General features: G+C 44.4%; 1 protein-coding gene across 4 annotated transcripts in view; it reads right to left on the bottom strand.

The window, feature by feature from the left end:
• Positions 1-13483, bottom strand: part of efr3a (EFR3 homolog A (S. cerevisiae)) — a 106815-nt gene that overhangs the window by 91341 nt on the left and 1991 nt on the right. Inside the window, exon 1 of one of the 4 annotated variants that reach the window (XM_019353963.2) lies at positions 2568-2712. The exons of the other annotated variants lie outside the window; for them this stretch is intronic. Coding sequence (XP_019209508.2) covers positions 2568-2592 — 25 coding nt within the window. The 5' untranslated portion in view covers positions 2593-2712. Of the gene's footprint in view, positions 1-2567; positions 2713-13483 lie in introns of those variants that run through there. 4 annotated transcript variants of the gene reach the window in all.

Genomic DNA, 13483 nt, shown 5'->3' with positions numbered 1-13483 from the left:
AACCTGCATTACACTCTCTCTGAAAGCCACTACTATAACCAGTATCACAGCCTGCAGCAGGGAAATCGAAGTGCTGCCTGCCATCAACTCCTCACTCGCTGACAGAGCGGTTTGATTCCAAGCTTGGCTCTAAAAGGAAAGCTTTAACCATCAGACTGCTGTTGGAGCTACATTTAGTTAGCAGACATGCACATCAGTGAGAGTCCTCATAAAGACTGAAGTACAAACGTGCAGGGTGTACCGCAGGGAGGGACTTAATTGAGCGTGAAAGGCAGCAGACGACCTCTGGTGCTTCAGCACTGCCGCCAATCAAACATCTGCCAGCCCGAGGCGGAAGCACGACCGCCCGCTACCCAAACATCCACACGCAGCCCTTCATGCTCAGCTTCATCTGGGAACACAGGCCGAAGCAGCTTTCTCAGATACAAGTGGATTAACTTCTTGAACTCTTCGCTGGTTAATGAGTAAATATGAGGCAGCTGATCGAGTCGGCCATGTTTGGGAGATCTCGTTTACAAATGGATGCCATCAGTCCAGAAAGACTTCCTGTGACCAATCAAGTTGTTGTTTTAGCTTTAAAAAAAATGCTGTTTTTATTTGGTTCTTGTCATTTTTTTAAACCATTGATGAGCTAACCAAGCAACTGTTAAGTACCAACGTGTGCAACAAACAACAGCAGTCGCCTTAAGGTGCTTTATATTGTAAAGACCCTGCAGTGATAATCAGATGAGCCAATGAGCAAGCAAAACAGCAGAGCTCTGAAGAGGAAAAGCAAAAAGATTCATGCAAAAAGATTTTTCAGGAAGTTTTATTTTCCGCAGCTTTTGCCGTTTATGCCTCCAAACTTTGTACAGCCAACATCACAACACGAGGGAAGGAAACTCTACGGCTAATTGAGCCGCACGATTGGTCAAATTTGAATCCAAATCAGGATTCTGGTTTCACACAATTTAATGAACACGACTGAGAGATACAGAAAACTCATACTGCACCGACAGAACGCGCTCCCTAAATCACTGCCGACCACCTGCCTGCATTAGCCAATCAGCTATTTCCTGCACCGCGCAGCTCCAAGTTTCCTGGAAATAGTCGGGATGAGTAACAGTGTGTTAAGAGAGAGAGACACACACAACTGATACCAGACGATCAAAACAAAAGTTCAAACGTCTGACACAGCAGAACGTGACGAGCTTGTTCCCAGAAGAACGTCGTACTTCAGATTTAGCATAAGTGATAAATACCTGTAAAGCTGTGTCTATGACACAAAGCAACATAACTTAATAAACTGCCAGCAAACACGTCACAAACTGCAGTATTATTAATGTGTGACGACAAAGTAAAACAGGTCAGTGGCTGCTAACATGAGTCGCCCAACGTCAGCTCAGACGTCCATGAAAGCGAGCGTGCGCTCTGTCCATCTCACCCAAATCTCCAGCCACTCGTGTTCCCCTTGGCAAAAGGTGAGAGTGCAATAAACACAGTGAGTACCGAAGGCTTCAGGTAAACATGATGTCGGCCAGATGTTGACTTCATTTCCTGTTGTTTTTTATGCTCTTCTCAGCGGTGCACTGAATTTAGGTGAATGAGGAGGAGCAGTTTTATTTTGATGCAAAGATTTTCTGCATTAAGCACTATACATAAAAATCATAGCATAATCCTGATAAATAACCTGATAAATATCATTTTGGTCATAACTGCACCCGTAAAAGATAACTCCCAGGAAATCTTAAGCTGCCTCACTTTACAAACCTCTGAATGTTCCCCCCAAACAGCTGGAACCAAACTACAGCAGCTTATTTCCAGAACCTCACGTGGGATGCTGAGATTTCTCTCACTTCTCGCTTGTTTTGTGTCTCTGTATAAAAGCAAAGTTGAGCCATTCAGCTCCAGCTTCAGCGAGCTCCTCCTCCATTTCTGAAAGGCGGCGGCGGCGGACGGGCTGATGGGTTTTCGACATCCTGCGAGAAACCGTCACTCAGCTTTATTGCTGCTTTTCAAGTTTTTGGCTGCTGTGAAAATAAATTCCCAACTTTTGGTATTAATAAGGTACAACTTTTGTATTTCATGGTATAACTTAGCTCTTTCTCTCTCTTTCTAGAGTTTTCTGTATGTTTGAGCATTTTAATATGTTCATACATCTGTGTAGCTCTTTGAATGGCTGGCCATACTCACTTATACATGACACAGCAATAAGATAATCACATTTGTACAGGCACAAATCATACAGACACACATGCATGCATGCATGCACGCATGCATACACACACCGTCTGCAGCTGCTGAGGTGACTGTGAGCTTTGATTCAAATACAAAAGCAGTCAGAAAGCATCAGGATCCCTCACAGCATGAAATCTGTGCATTCGCCACCATTGGTCTCGAGGCACGTCAGTCAAGCAGCGCCAGCGGCTGATTGGACGACCGAGACGAGCAGATCGATGGCCGCTGCCATGCAGGCTTCATCACCGAGACCTGGACTCTGTTAGCCTCTCTCACTGTGCCAATGTCTCTCACACACACACCCTCACACACACAGGAGAGGCGTTGCTTATTAAAAAGAAGCTCCCTACCCGACTCGTTGTTCTCTGAATCCATCTTGTTGGAGGCGACGCAGAGGACGGCCTGCCAGGTGGACCTCGACTCCACCGTCTCTCTCTCTCCCTTTCCTTTTTTGTTTCCAGCCTTGCTCGCTCCCTCTCTCCTCCCCCCTCCTCACATGCTGACACTCACCACTGACCTTGCAGTGCTCATTTCCCCTCGCTGCCGGCAGCAGCAGAGCAGCAGCAGCTCAGCTAAACGCCGCAGGTGAAGCTGCAACGCTGCAGAGTGGCTCCAAAAACCACGTTGGTATCATTCCCCCACTAACGGCACTGAAGGATGCTAAAACACACACACACAGATGCACACACACTCTGGAGAGATGACATAATGAGCGTGTGTGTTCTGGCTTTGTGCTTGCGCTGGGTCGAAGGTGTTTTAATCATCCTGATTGGAGAGTAATTACGCAGATTTGCTGAGAGACTGCTGCTGAAGGAATTTAGCATTTTTAAAAGTGTGTGTGAGCATGTGCATTTACATCTGTGTGAGTGTGTGTGGGCCTCAGCGATTGTGTAACTCGGTACTAATTTTAGTTGAAGACCTTGAACACGAGGACGTTTCTCAGAAGTGAAGAACATTTCAGAAAGCCGGTGCGATTCAAAGAGAGACGACATTCAGAGCCAGATTTTCTCTTTCACGATGATCTGCTCTTTGAACAGATCCTCACTGTTATCCTCCCGCTGTGACCGGCCTCACGGCGCTCAAGGACGACGTCTAAATGTGGACATTTGGCTGCAACCTCAGCTCCGAATGTTTAGCACAAGCATGGATCGATGCTGGTTCGGGCGATGCTGCAGCCGGAGGCACGGGAGCGTCAAAGGCATGACATGAGGACGGTTTCTCTAACAGATATTGATCCTAAACACACCTCAACATCCACAACAAGAGGCACAAACTGAAGGTTTCATCACAGCTAGCAGGAATCCAACACCAAAAACACAAGTCGAAACCTCGTGCAGGACAAATGTGGGAAAAAGCCCCAAACAAGAACTCAGAGACTCGCCTGCCCCAGAAAACCTCGACGAGCTTTCACACCTGCCGGAGGGCCGTCACCAAGACCGCCGTCACACAGGCCTAGAGACTGGCTGCCAACCATCTGGCAAATACCTGGAAACCACTTGGCAACCAGCGGTCGCTAGGGAACTTGAACCCTATAAAACCCTTGACCAGCTTTGACACCTGCCAAACGGCTGCTGGTACTCGGGGTTAAAAATAACAACAGTCATAATCTGGTTTTAGAAACATGCTTAACCCTAGAACACTATCGCTATAAATAGTAACACAATCACTAGTGCCGGGTGATTTTTACCCGATATAATATAACCAATGAAAAGTAATCAAATATATCAAAATATGACAACACATGACAAATTAGAGTGGTCTTCTTTTACTTTCAACTGTGCCATGTCTAACAAAATGAAAAATAAACCTCCTAAAACAAAATAATGACTCTGGAAAGCTGGTCTTTGGTCCACCCAGTCCTGGGACATTTGAGACTTCCGTGGTGAAGGCACAGGCTCCTTGACACGCAAACAGCTGGAGGAGGGAGAAATCATGTAAATGTATTTTCTCGGGTGTAAATCACCCGGCGATAGTGTTCTAGGGTTAATAAGTTTGCTGATGTGGCACAAAATTAGGTTTTAAAAAGATGTTTTCATCTTTGCTGGTGAACAAATTTCTGGATTTATTCAGTCCGTTTTTAAAAGACTTCACGTTTCAGTCCGAATGGAAGGTCAGCCAAGTTGCATTTTCAATTTCAGAGGCTTAGTCTAGACATGGTCTCGGGTTCAAGGTTAGATAGCGGAGAAACACTTGATGTCGGGTCCTTGCGAGTGTGGAGCAGCTCGGTGTATAACAGCCACAGATGGCTGCTGCAGATACCGTCATACCTCACACAGTCAGGCGGCTCAGGCTCTAATTTTAGAGTCAGACTGAGCTGAAAACACTCCAGACAGGCACAAATCACAGCCGTGCTCGGTCTTTTAAAATTACCTACAACTTCTATCGCAGGTCTCCGTTTCCTGAACCGCAGCGTAGTTCAAAAGATGCGATATGAGGACTAAATGGAGGGGACGGGACCAGATTTTATTCTGTTAGAGCAGCCAAACAAATCAAAACAAGAATAACTGGTCAATTATTGAATGAACAGGGAAGGACACAGCTTCCACTTCCACTCTTATAAAAACACACAGGCTGCAAAATTAAATCTGACAGAAACTGTTAAAAATAGTCTCCAAATAAACACTTTTCCATTAAGTCGCCTTGACTTTGCTCAGAGATTTACCAGAAAACACTAAAAGCTTGAGTTACTGTTTCCTGCTGCTGCTACTTTTTGAAATATTTACATATTTTATATTTTATATGCTACATTTTATTAATATTATGTAGATTTTGTTTTTCATTTTTGTATTTACTACTTGTGAGAGACAAACAAAACTTTATTGTTCCTGAGTTTACTAAGATGATTCTGATGGTGTTTTATAAGCTTCTAGTTGTTTCTTAAATTTGCTTAAGTTTGTTTAAAAACAGCTTCAAACCTAAAATAATAAAAATATGAACAGAATCTGAATACACACCAGCTGGGACGTGTATGTAATGTATCTCAGAGATATCAGATGGAGTTCATAGTAAAGCTCAGCTGTACTCTTGCACAATACCGCTCTGAACCACAAGGTGGTGCAGAGAGTCAGCCTAGCATCCAGTATATTCCACATGAGTCGCGCACTCTTATTAAAGCTACAGTTAACTCAACAATTACATTAAATTCATGTTAATATGACAGCTAGCTGAGAGAAACAGACTTGGTCTGAGGTCAACGTCCGTCAGCCATCTGCGATGAACAAAGACCAAAAGCTAAAAATTAGCGACTTTGGATAGTTGGTGAATTTAGGCTAGTTGACACAACGTGCTCCCTTGTGGCTAGCTACAGAGCTAAGGTTAGGCTAATATAAACATGCCAGCACAGGGAGGATTGAGCATGACGGTTAAGCAGTGTTCAGTAAAAGTTCATGCTCCAGGTCTCAAGCAGAGGTAAACACCATCACGTGGCAGGAAGGCCACGCTGAAAATGGACCAAACGTCTGCGACGAGCCATCCACAGCACGAGCTTAGTTATCAACACATCGCTGATAGTTTTGGATAACGAAGAAGTAATCGTGAGCTTAGCTGCTGGAGAGCCATTCTTTGCTGACACGTTCAAACACCGTGAGCCCACACAGCTCATTCATACAGATGTGCTTGAATCAAAGTCTCCCAGCTGTTGTGAGGTCAGTTTCTGGTTGACCTACAGCGCTAACCAGAAATGGTAACAAAATGCTGATGACTGACCAGAACCCAATGACAAACTCACTCACACAAAGTGATCAACTCTCTGAACCGTTACTAACATTCAACACAAACTTGATTTATTTAGTAGATTAACCTTTTTCTGACGTCTGTTTGGTATAAGATTAAGAATACAGGTGTATAGAGGTATGAGTTCAGATAGCAGATCACATGATCATGGCTCATGTTGACCTACATTAGTCAGCAGCTCACATGATCATCACCATATTTGCCACCTTCTTCTCTCGGTTCCATCATTTCTTCGTATGATGTTGCCCGTGTCTGTCAGTCCCTCCGTTATTCTCCAGTAAGATAACTCATTGTTAGTTTACATATGAACCAGCAGCCACTGGAAGCTTTTAAGGTGGAAATATTTCTTACATATTATTTCATTTAAGTGTTGATGTCATGAATTTGTGTCATTTGTCCTTACTGACTCTCATGTGTGACATGAAGATGTAAATATTACAATAAGGGGGTGGAACGGCAGCAGTATACCTATAAATACAGACTGATTGATTTATGAACTTCTTAAAGTCAAAATTCACAACTAATGTTTGTACAGACAAAATTTAACCTCATCTACGAGACTCACTTTTATTGAAATGTTTCAAAACAATCAACTAAACGTGATTTCTTCCTGTTTAAATCTGCTTCATAGTGAATTCGAGGCCAGGTTCTTTTCCTACACCTGACCAAGTGAAGCCAAACATCAAACATCCAGGCAGGTCACTGCGTGGTGTTTGTAGACAGTGCTCATTTATGCAACGCTTTACTCGCTTTGCTTATGCTAAAATAAGCAAAGTTTAACTGTGTTTTTTTCCTCCAGCTCATTGTGTTCTGACATTCTTTCCACAGACTTCACAAACAGCCTCTCGCATCCAAAAAAGGACAGACTGCAGAGCCAGAGGGACCTCACAGCGAGCGTCTGGACCGCTACCGTGCGAGTCGCGTGTGCTCTGAAAACAAAATACTGAGAGAGGAACACGAGAGCGCCACGATGGACGGGTTGTGGTCTTTAGATACGACACTGTGTACCTTTCTAAACAACAATCTAACTGCAAAAAAATCTCTTTTAAAAACATGACGCCAGCTGAAAGGCGAGGTCTGGCAGCAAACAGCCATAAGGGAGCGATGTGGGAACTACAAGATTGAGCTGTGCCGTGAAGAAAACACTCTTCCTGTTTTCACAGCAAAGGTTACAAGGTTGGACTGACAGCAGCCTGAAACTCAGGCGGTCCATATCAAACATGTGGAGTTTAAATGTCAGCAGCCTCCTGATATGATGAGGTTCCCCCTCAGCTACAAAACCAAAAACATTTTTATTCCACTAGTAAATGTTAGAATATTTCCATCAAGCGACTGTACAGATGTGATCTGCTCCCCGGGATGATCCACAGGCTGCTTCCACACATCTGGCTGGAGAAATGAACGCTAGATGAATCAATCAGCTACGCAGCATAACCCCAACCCAACCCTGCATTTGGGAGGAAGGTGTGTCAGCTAGAATGATCGTCGTCTTTGTCCCCTCATCTCCAATCTACTTATGATTAGAATCGAGATTAAAGTCGTGATCGATGGCGACCTCAGAGACTTACATCATGTGGAAGCTGCACACAGTCAGTCATTTTATAGCATCTGCAGTGAAAACTGGAAGCTTTTACTCCCGTTTGGCTGTTTCACATGCTGCTGTTGTCCTGACAGAGGACTGCGGCTCAACATCTCTGTACCAACACCTGTGTGATGCTGACAGAGACGCGAGCAAACACCCGACTACAAAACAGACCAGAAGAAAGGTGCAAAATCCACCCGAAAGTGCTGAAAAGCAGCGAGCTGGGCGTCAAACAACAAGCACAGAAAGATAAAAGCTTCCCCGTCTGCAAAGACGCAACCGGTGGGGGAAACAGAGGGAGGCGCATCTCCTTTGAAGCTATATTTAGGCCAAAATCCTCCTTTGCAGAACAAACCGTCTTCCACCGTGAATACAAATCACAGCCAACAACTGAGGGAGGAACCGTCCTAAGAGCACAGGAACCGACGGCTCACGTACAATTAGCCAGCGGAGCATCAAAACAGCACGGGCCCGCTGGGTTTCTTTCACTGCAACTCCTCCTGCATCCTAAATACTCCCGTGTTCCACCGAGGACGCAAACGGGCGACCGGCTTCTCATCCGACGCAACTTTGAAGATGTGAGTGCACGGAGGGCCCTCGCCGCAGGTGGTCCTGATCCATTTAGACGCTTTAACAACGGCGTAAGCACCGACAACACAAATAAAAGTGCAACGCAAATGGAAATAAACCTTTACACTTTTAATGGCAGCCCTGCACACGCTAGCTGAGGGTGGCGTAAAAGAGGATTAAGTTATAGCACATCTATCACGTTAACCTTTATTCTGACACAGTTTGTAAAGTCTTCTGAACACTGCCTGATTTCTGCTGATGATCTCTGAATGCATCCTGCGCCCTTCTCCGTTTCTTTCTTGGTCGAATGTTTCTCGATTCATCTTTTTTCTTTAGGGGATGAAAATCAATTAGCAGCCTGCTAATTTTAGATTGTGTAATCCATCACCGTACGCTGGTGTCTCATCTTCTGAAGGTTACATTATTGCTGTTTATGATTGTTTTCATGATCAATTAATCTGCCAGATATTTTTCTCGATTAACTGATGATGTTGATGATCTGTAGAAGATCAGAAAATGGCAACAAATCCCAACAGTCTCCTAAAGGCCGAGGTCGTCGATCATCTCAGGCTGTCCATTGGAGAGGCTTAAATCCAAGTATGTTTAATTTTCCTACCATGTAGGATGAGAAACCCCGCACATCGAGGAGTCTGAACCATCCGATCGATCAAGTAATCAAGACCGGACCCACTATAGGTGCGAGCAGCTAAACAGGAAGTGAAAACATTCAGCAAACCTGACCTTGGTTTTTTTTTTTTCAAATTAAAGAAAGAAATTCTGCAAGAAATAAGAAAAAAACCATTGATCCCTCCTGTAAATAACACAGGTGCTCCATCATTTCTGGTGTTCCAGTTCAGATTCCCTTATAGCAGCTCTGATTTACAGCAGATTTGGTTGTTCTTTTCATTCGTGTTCAGAACAACGCACCGAGCTTTTACCAACCTTTATTTCTTTTTTCTGACAGCTGCACCAGATCCCAAGAACTTCTATCACTCTCACTGAAGCAGTTTTCAAAATAAAGCTCCTCCAGCTTACTGCACGTGATGCTTTGTACATGATTTCCATTCATACTGTGCCTCTTATGCCTAATTTATAATACTGCGGTTGTGTCCATTTGCAAAAGCGTTTACCTATGAATAACCTATAATCGACGCTGAGTGTGGACGATGCTGCGCGGCCGTCGAATTCTGGCTGATTGATAAATGGACCGTAACAGGGAGGCGAGTGACAGCGTTCACCAGGAATGGAAGAAACACACATTTAAAAACTCAAATATCACAAAAAAAACCCCCAAAAAACCATCTGAAAATCACAGACGATGGCTGCAGTGGACACATTTAACAATCTGTTTCATTCAGCTCTTCGTATGGTAGAATTTCAGGCGACAACGGGGTTTCAGTGATTAGTCGATATCCACTAATAATCCATGTGTAACTGTTCACCCATCAGCACTGGGCCAAAACAATTGGAAACTAAGACCTAAGACAGACCCAAAACTCGAAAAATCGATTTATAGCCAATGGACGAAGACAGTTTTAAGGCAGGGTTGGTAAATGTGGCACCAGCAGACCTCCTGCAGCACTGGGACCAACCAGGCACTCTGCCAACATCCAAAGTGACGACAGCATTATGAAAAACGTTAGGCTAATGTAGCTTCAGGGGAGCGAGCAGAGGTGCTTCATCACAGAGCCGAAAGGCCACACGTGACTGTTTAAAGCATCGTTTAGTGGCTACACTGACGACAACAAGACGGGCATCAGGATCTGAGTGGCAGACTGAAGCGTCCTCTTCAGATTACCCTGAATGTAAATGTCTCTGCATAATAAAAGGGGAATAAAAAATGTTTCCCAGCAGGAATATTTCCATTTATCTCCACTTATCTCCCCGTGCGCTTATCTGACTGTTCGTTCAGACTTAAAGAGCAGCAGCAGCACAGGGAGAGACGACGGCAGCGACGGCGGGTTTGTCCTACATAATGACTTAATTGAGGTGGTTAACACTTTGAGGATAATGAGAGCCTCTAGACCACAACACACCCAGGAGTGAGAGCTCTGGAAATGGAGCAGCGCTCAGAAAAATCAGTGTCGACTATAAATGACAACAGAACTGAAAATGAGCCAAATGAAAACAGCTTTGTCCACTTCCTGTCTCCCAGTGGCTCAGACGCACACGCCTGATTCAACTTTGACTGGGTAGGCTTGAAGCCAGCCTTCCTTTAAGCCAGCTGTCTTCTGATTGGCTGTCCCTTTCAAACCATGGGAATGAGATGACCATATTAGCATCATCCCCTCTCAATGCTCTTTCACAGATAGGAAAAACCTCTCTGATACTGAGTGTTTAAAGCAGTCTGAAGCCTTGTACCTACACTGATGTCATAACTTGAAGCTTGAGCCATGTTTGACATGAACGTCCATGAAGAGAAAATAAGGAAATGTGACACCGATGCTGATTGGACGAGACTTTGGTTGGATGTACATGAGCATGGAGGGATCGTCTCTGAGACAACAGCCAGTTTGTAACGTCTGCTCCCATGTGCGAAATAAGAAAAAGTGACATTGCTGCAGCTGCAGCCTGTTAGCATCTCTCTGTGAACCGACTGTTCAGCGAGCGGGGGAGGGGAGCAGACATTCCTTCGCCCAATTAGCAGCCAAACAGAGGCGAGAATGAGCTGCGAACATGAAAAACTAAGGACCAATCACTGATGCCCACCGTCTGTCTGGGAGCTCGTTTTAGAACAAAGTTATTTTAAACTTGGCCGTTAAACCGTTTTAAAATAATGTGAAACAGTCACAAAACGCTGTTTGTCACCGACGCCAACAGGATGCATGACTGAGACTCTTCAGTGGGATGCGTAACCACAGCAACCGAGAAACCTGAGCTCTGTAAAAACTGAGAACCTTTTCATTTTTATTATCACAAACTGTGATCTGATTAACCCTCACAGAGGTTTAGTCTTGTTTCGTCTCATCTTTATCGAGTAGTTTCCAAGTAAATGTAATTACCTACTTTTATTCCCAGCGTAGGCCTTTACTTCAATCTGCTCGAGTCATTTATTAAGGAAGTGTAAATAACAACAACAACAACAAGAATAATAATAATAATAATAATAATAATAATAATAATAATAATAATAATAATCAGTCCAGTGCCCTGAAGTGTTCGTGTGTCCAAACAACTTTTTCACCCTTTAAAAGTGGAAAACTTTTAATGTTCAGGTAAACAGTCAAACACATACATACATGCATACACGCAGCCCTGCGCGGCTCCTTCAGCCCATCGGGGATCGATGTTGAAAGCGTCACATTACCACTAATGCAATCAGCAGTTTACCACCAGGACTAATTATAGAGCAGACTTGAGGCCTGCAGGGATGCAGAGTCCTTGAAGCTGCAGATGCTGTCTGCAGCAAAACCGCCAGCATCCACACACATCAGCAGCCTGAAATACCACCTCCGTCTCCTCCTCCTCCTCCTCCTCCTCCACCACCAGCACCAGCTACTGCTCCAAAGCATAATGAGTCCGTCTGGGGGGAGATTGTTTCTTGGCCCACAGACTCGTTTCTCATCCTACTTGTCTCAGCAGCCAAGTGGGTTTTTAGGAGAGAAACGATCTGCAGTAAACAGCAGCTGGTTACCTGCCAGAGCAGCTGCTCGAGGAGAAGAAAAGGCGAGGGCACCCAAAGTCCAACTTTCCCAAAATAGAAACAGTCAAGACTCCACACACGCAGACACACACACACACACACACACACACACACACACACACACACACACACACAGTCTGAAATCACGTATCACTGATTCAAGATTAAAGGGGTTAAAAGTGAGGACAGAGTAAGAAGGACAAGAAAAAAACCACTGCAGCAGATCACAGAAACCTGGATGTGTTTTTAATAAAAAGACTGTCTGTGATTCATTTTAGTTGACTTCATCTTTAATGCAGCAGATAAAAGATGAGAGTCACAGAGAGTGAAAGAAAACAAAAAAGAAGCTAAAATTGCTGAATTTTAAGATGACAAGCTCGAATGTCGAGAGGTGTGACTCACTCCACCTACAGCCAGCAGAAAACAAAACTCCTGTCACATCCCTGAGAATCAAACTTTAGGACTTCTGTGACGAATGAGACGGGTTTTCAAACTCAGAAACAAGTTTTCACAGCAGAAAACTTGAATCCATCTTCTACTGCTTCTCTGCATCTGGGCAGCAGACCAAGCAGAGAGACCCAGACTCTGCTCTCTCTGGCCAGCTCTTCTGGGGGGGGGCACAGAAGCTTCTCCAGTCCAGCTGGGAGACATAAGCACTCCAGCATGTCGTGGGTGCCCCGGGCGGCATCCTGAACCACCTCACCCAGCTCCTATCAACGTGGAGGAGCAGCAGCTCGAATCTGAGTCCTTCACGAGTGATGGAGCTCCTCGCCCTGTCTCTAAGGAGGAGCCCAGACGTCCTTCAGAGGAACTCATTTCTGCAGCTCGTACCCATGAGCTCTTTCTTTCTATCACTATGCACAGCTCGCAACCACAGGTGAGGGCAGGAATCACTCTCTACACCACCACAGACCACCCCAACCTGTCTGTCACCGTCTGCAAGAGGAAAAGAAATCCCTGAAATTGTCAGAAGTTCACGTGTGACTTCTGCTGCCTTCTAGTAGATGTCATCAATCCATGAAGTCCAGAAGCACCACAGCTTCTCTCCAAATGCTCAAACAAACAAACAAACAAACAAACGGCTCCATAATGCTTTCATAACAAACACTTGGACAGGCTTCATCTTCATCTGGCACGGTTGTCTTACACTGGATGCCATCTCATGCATTATGCATGCATTATGTGCTATATGAGAACTGTTTTTATGTTTACACACGTTTTATTATTTACTTGAATGCACCACAAAAGTTCAATGACAATAAAGGCTTTCTGATGCCGACAGCAGCTGTGTCATTTCCACAAATCAAACTTTGTGGACTGGACACAGAAAATACCGTGAGTGGGGAAAACAACAGGAAAAAAGCAACCGGATTCATTTCTGTTAAAGGGACCCATTTGCCAAATTTCCTCTGAGACTGCCCGACTGATGCTTCCTCTCTGCAACACACTTCCACAAAAATCCAGGAATATTCCAGGAATCTAATGAAGTGGACATCAGGGATTCAGCTGCTTGTGCATGTAGGTGAATGTTTAGGATTAAGCAGAGGTCAGTCAATCTGAAAATTAAGTTCAATTCCTCCTTAATAAATGGTCATTTTGAAACCAAGCTGACATTAAAACTGCACCAGTAGTTACACAGCTGCTGCAGAGAGCAGCGATTTACATACAGGAGGAAATACATTCATGCAATAAAGTATTCAGTCATGGTGATCTGAACTTACGGAAACTGACAATGAAGT

Source organism: Oreochromis niloticus, linkage group LG18, assembly GCF_001858045.2.
Source record: "Oreochromis niloticus isolate F11D_XX linkage group LG18, O_niloticus_UMD_NMBU, whole genome shotgun sequence".
Classification (NCBI taxonomy): domain Eukaryota; kingdom Metazoa; phylum Chordata; class Actinopteri; order Cichliformes; family Cichlidae; genus Oreochromis; species Oreochromis niloticus.
The sequence above is the reverse complement of the archived record's forward strand: the minus strand, read 5'-3'. Positions and strand labels throughout refer to the sequence as shown.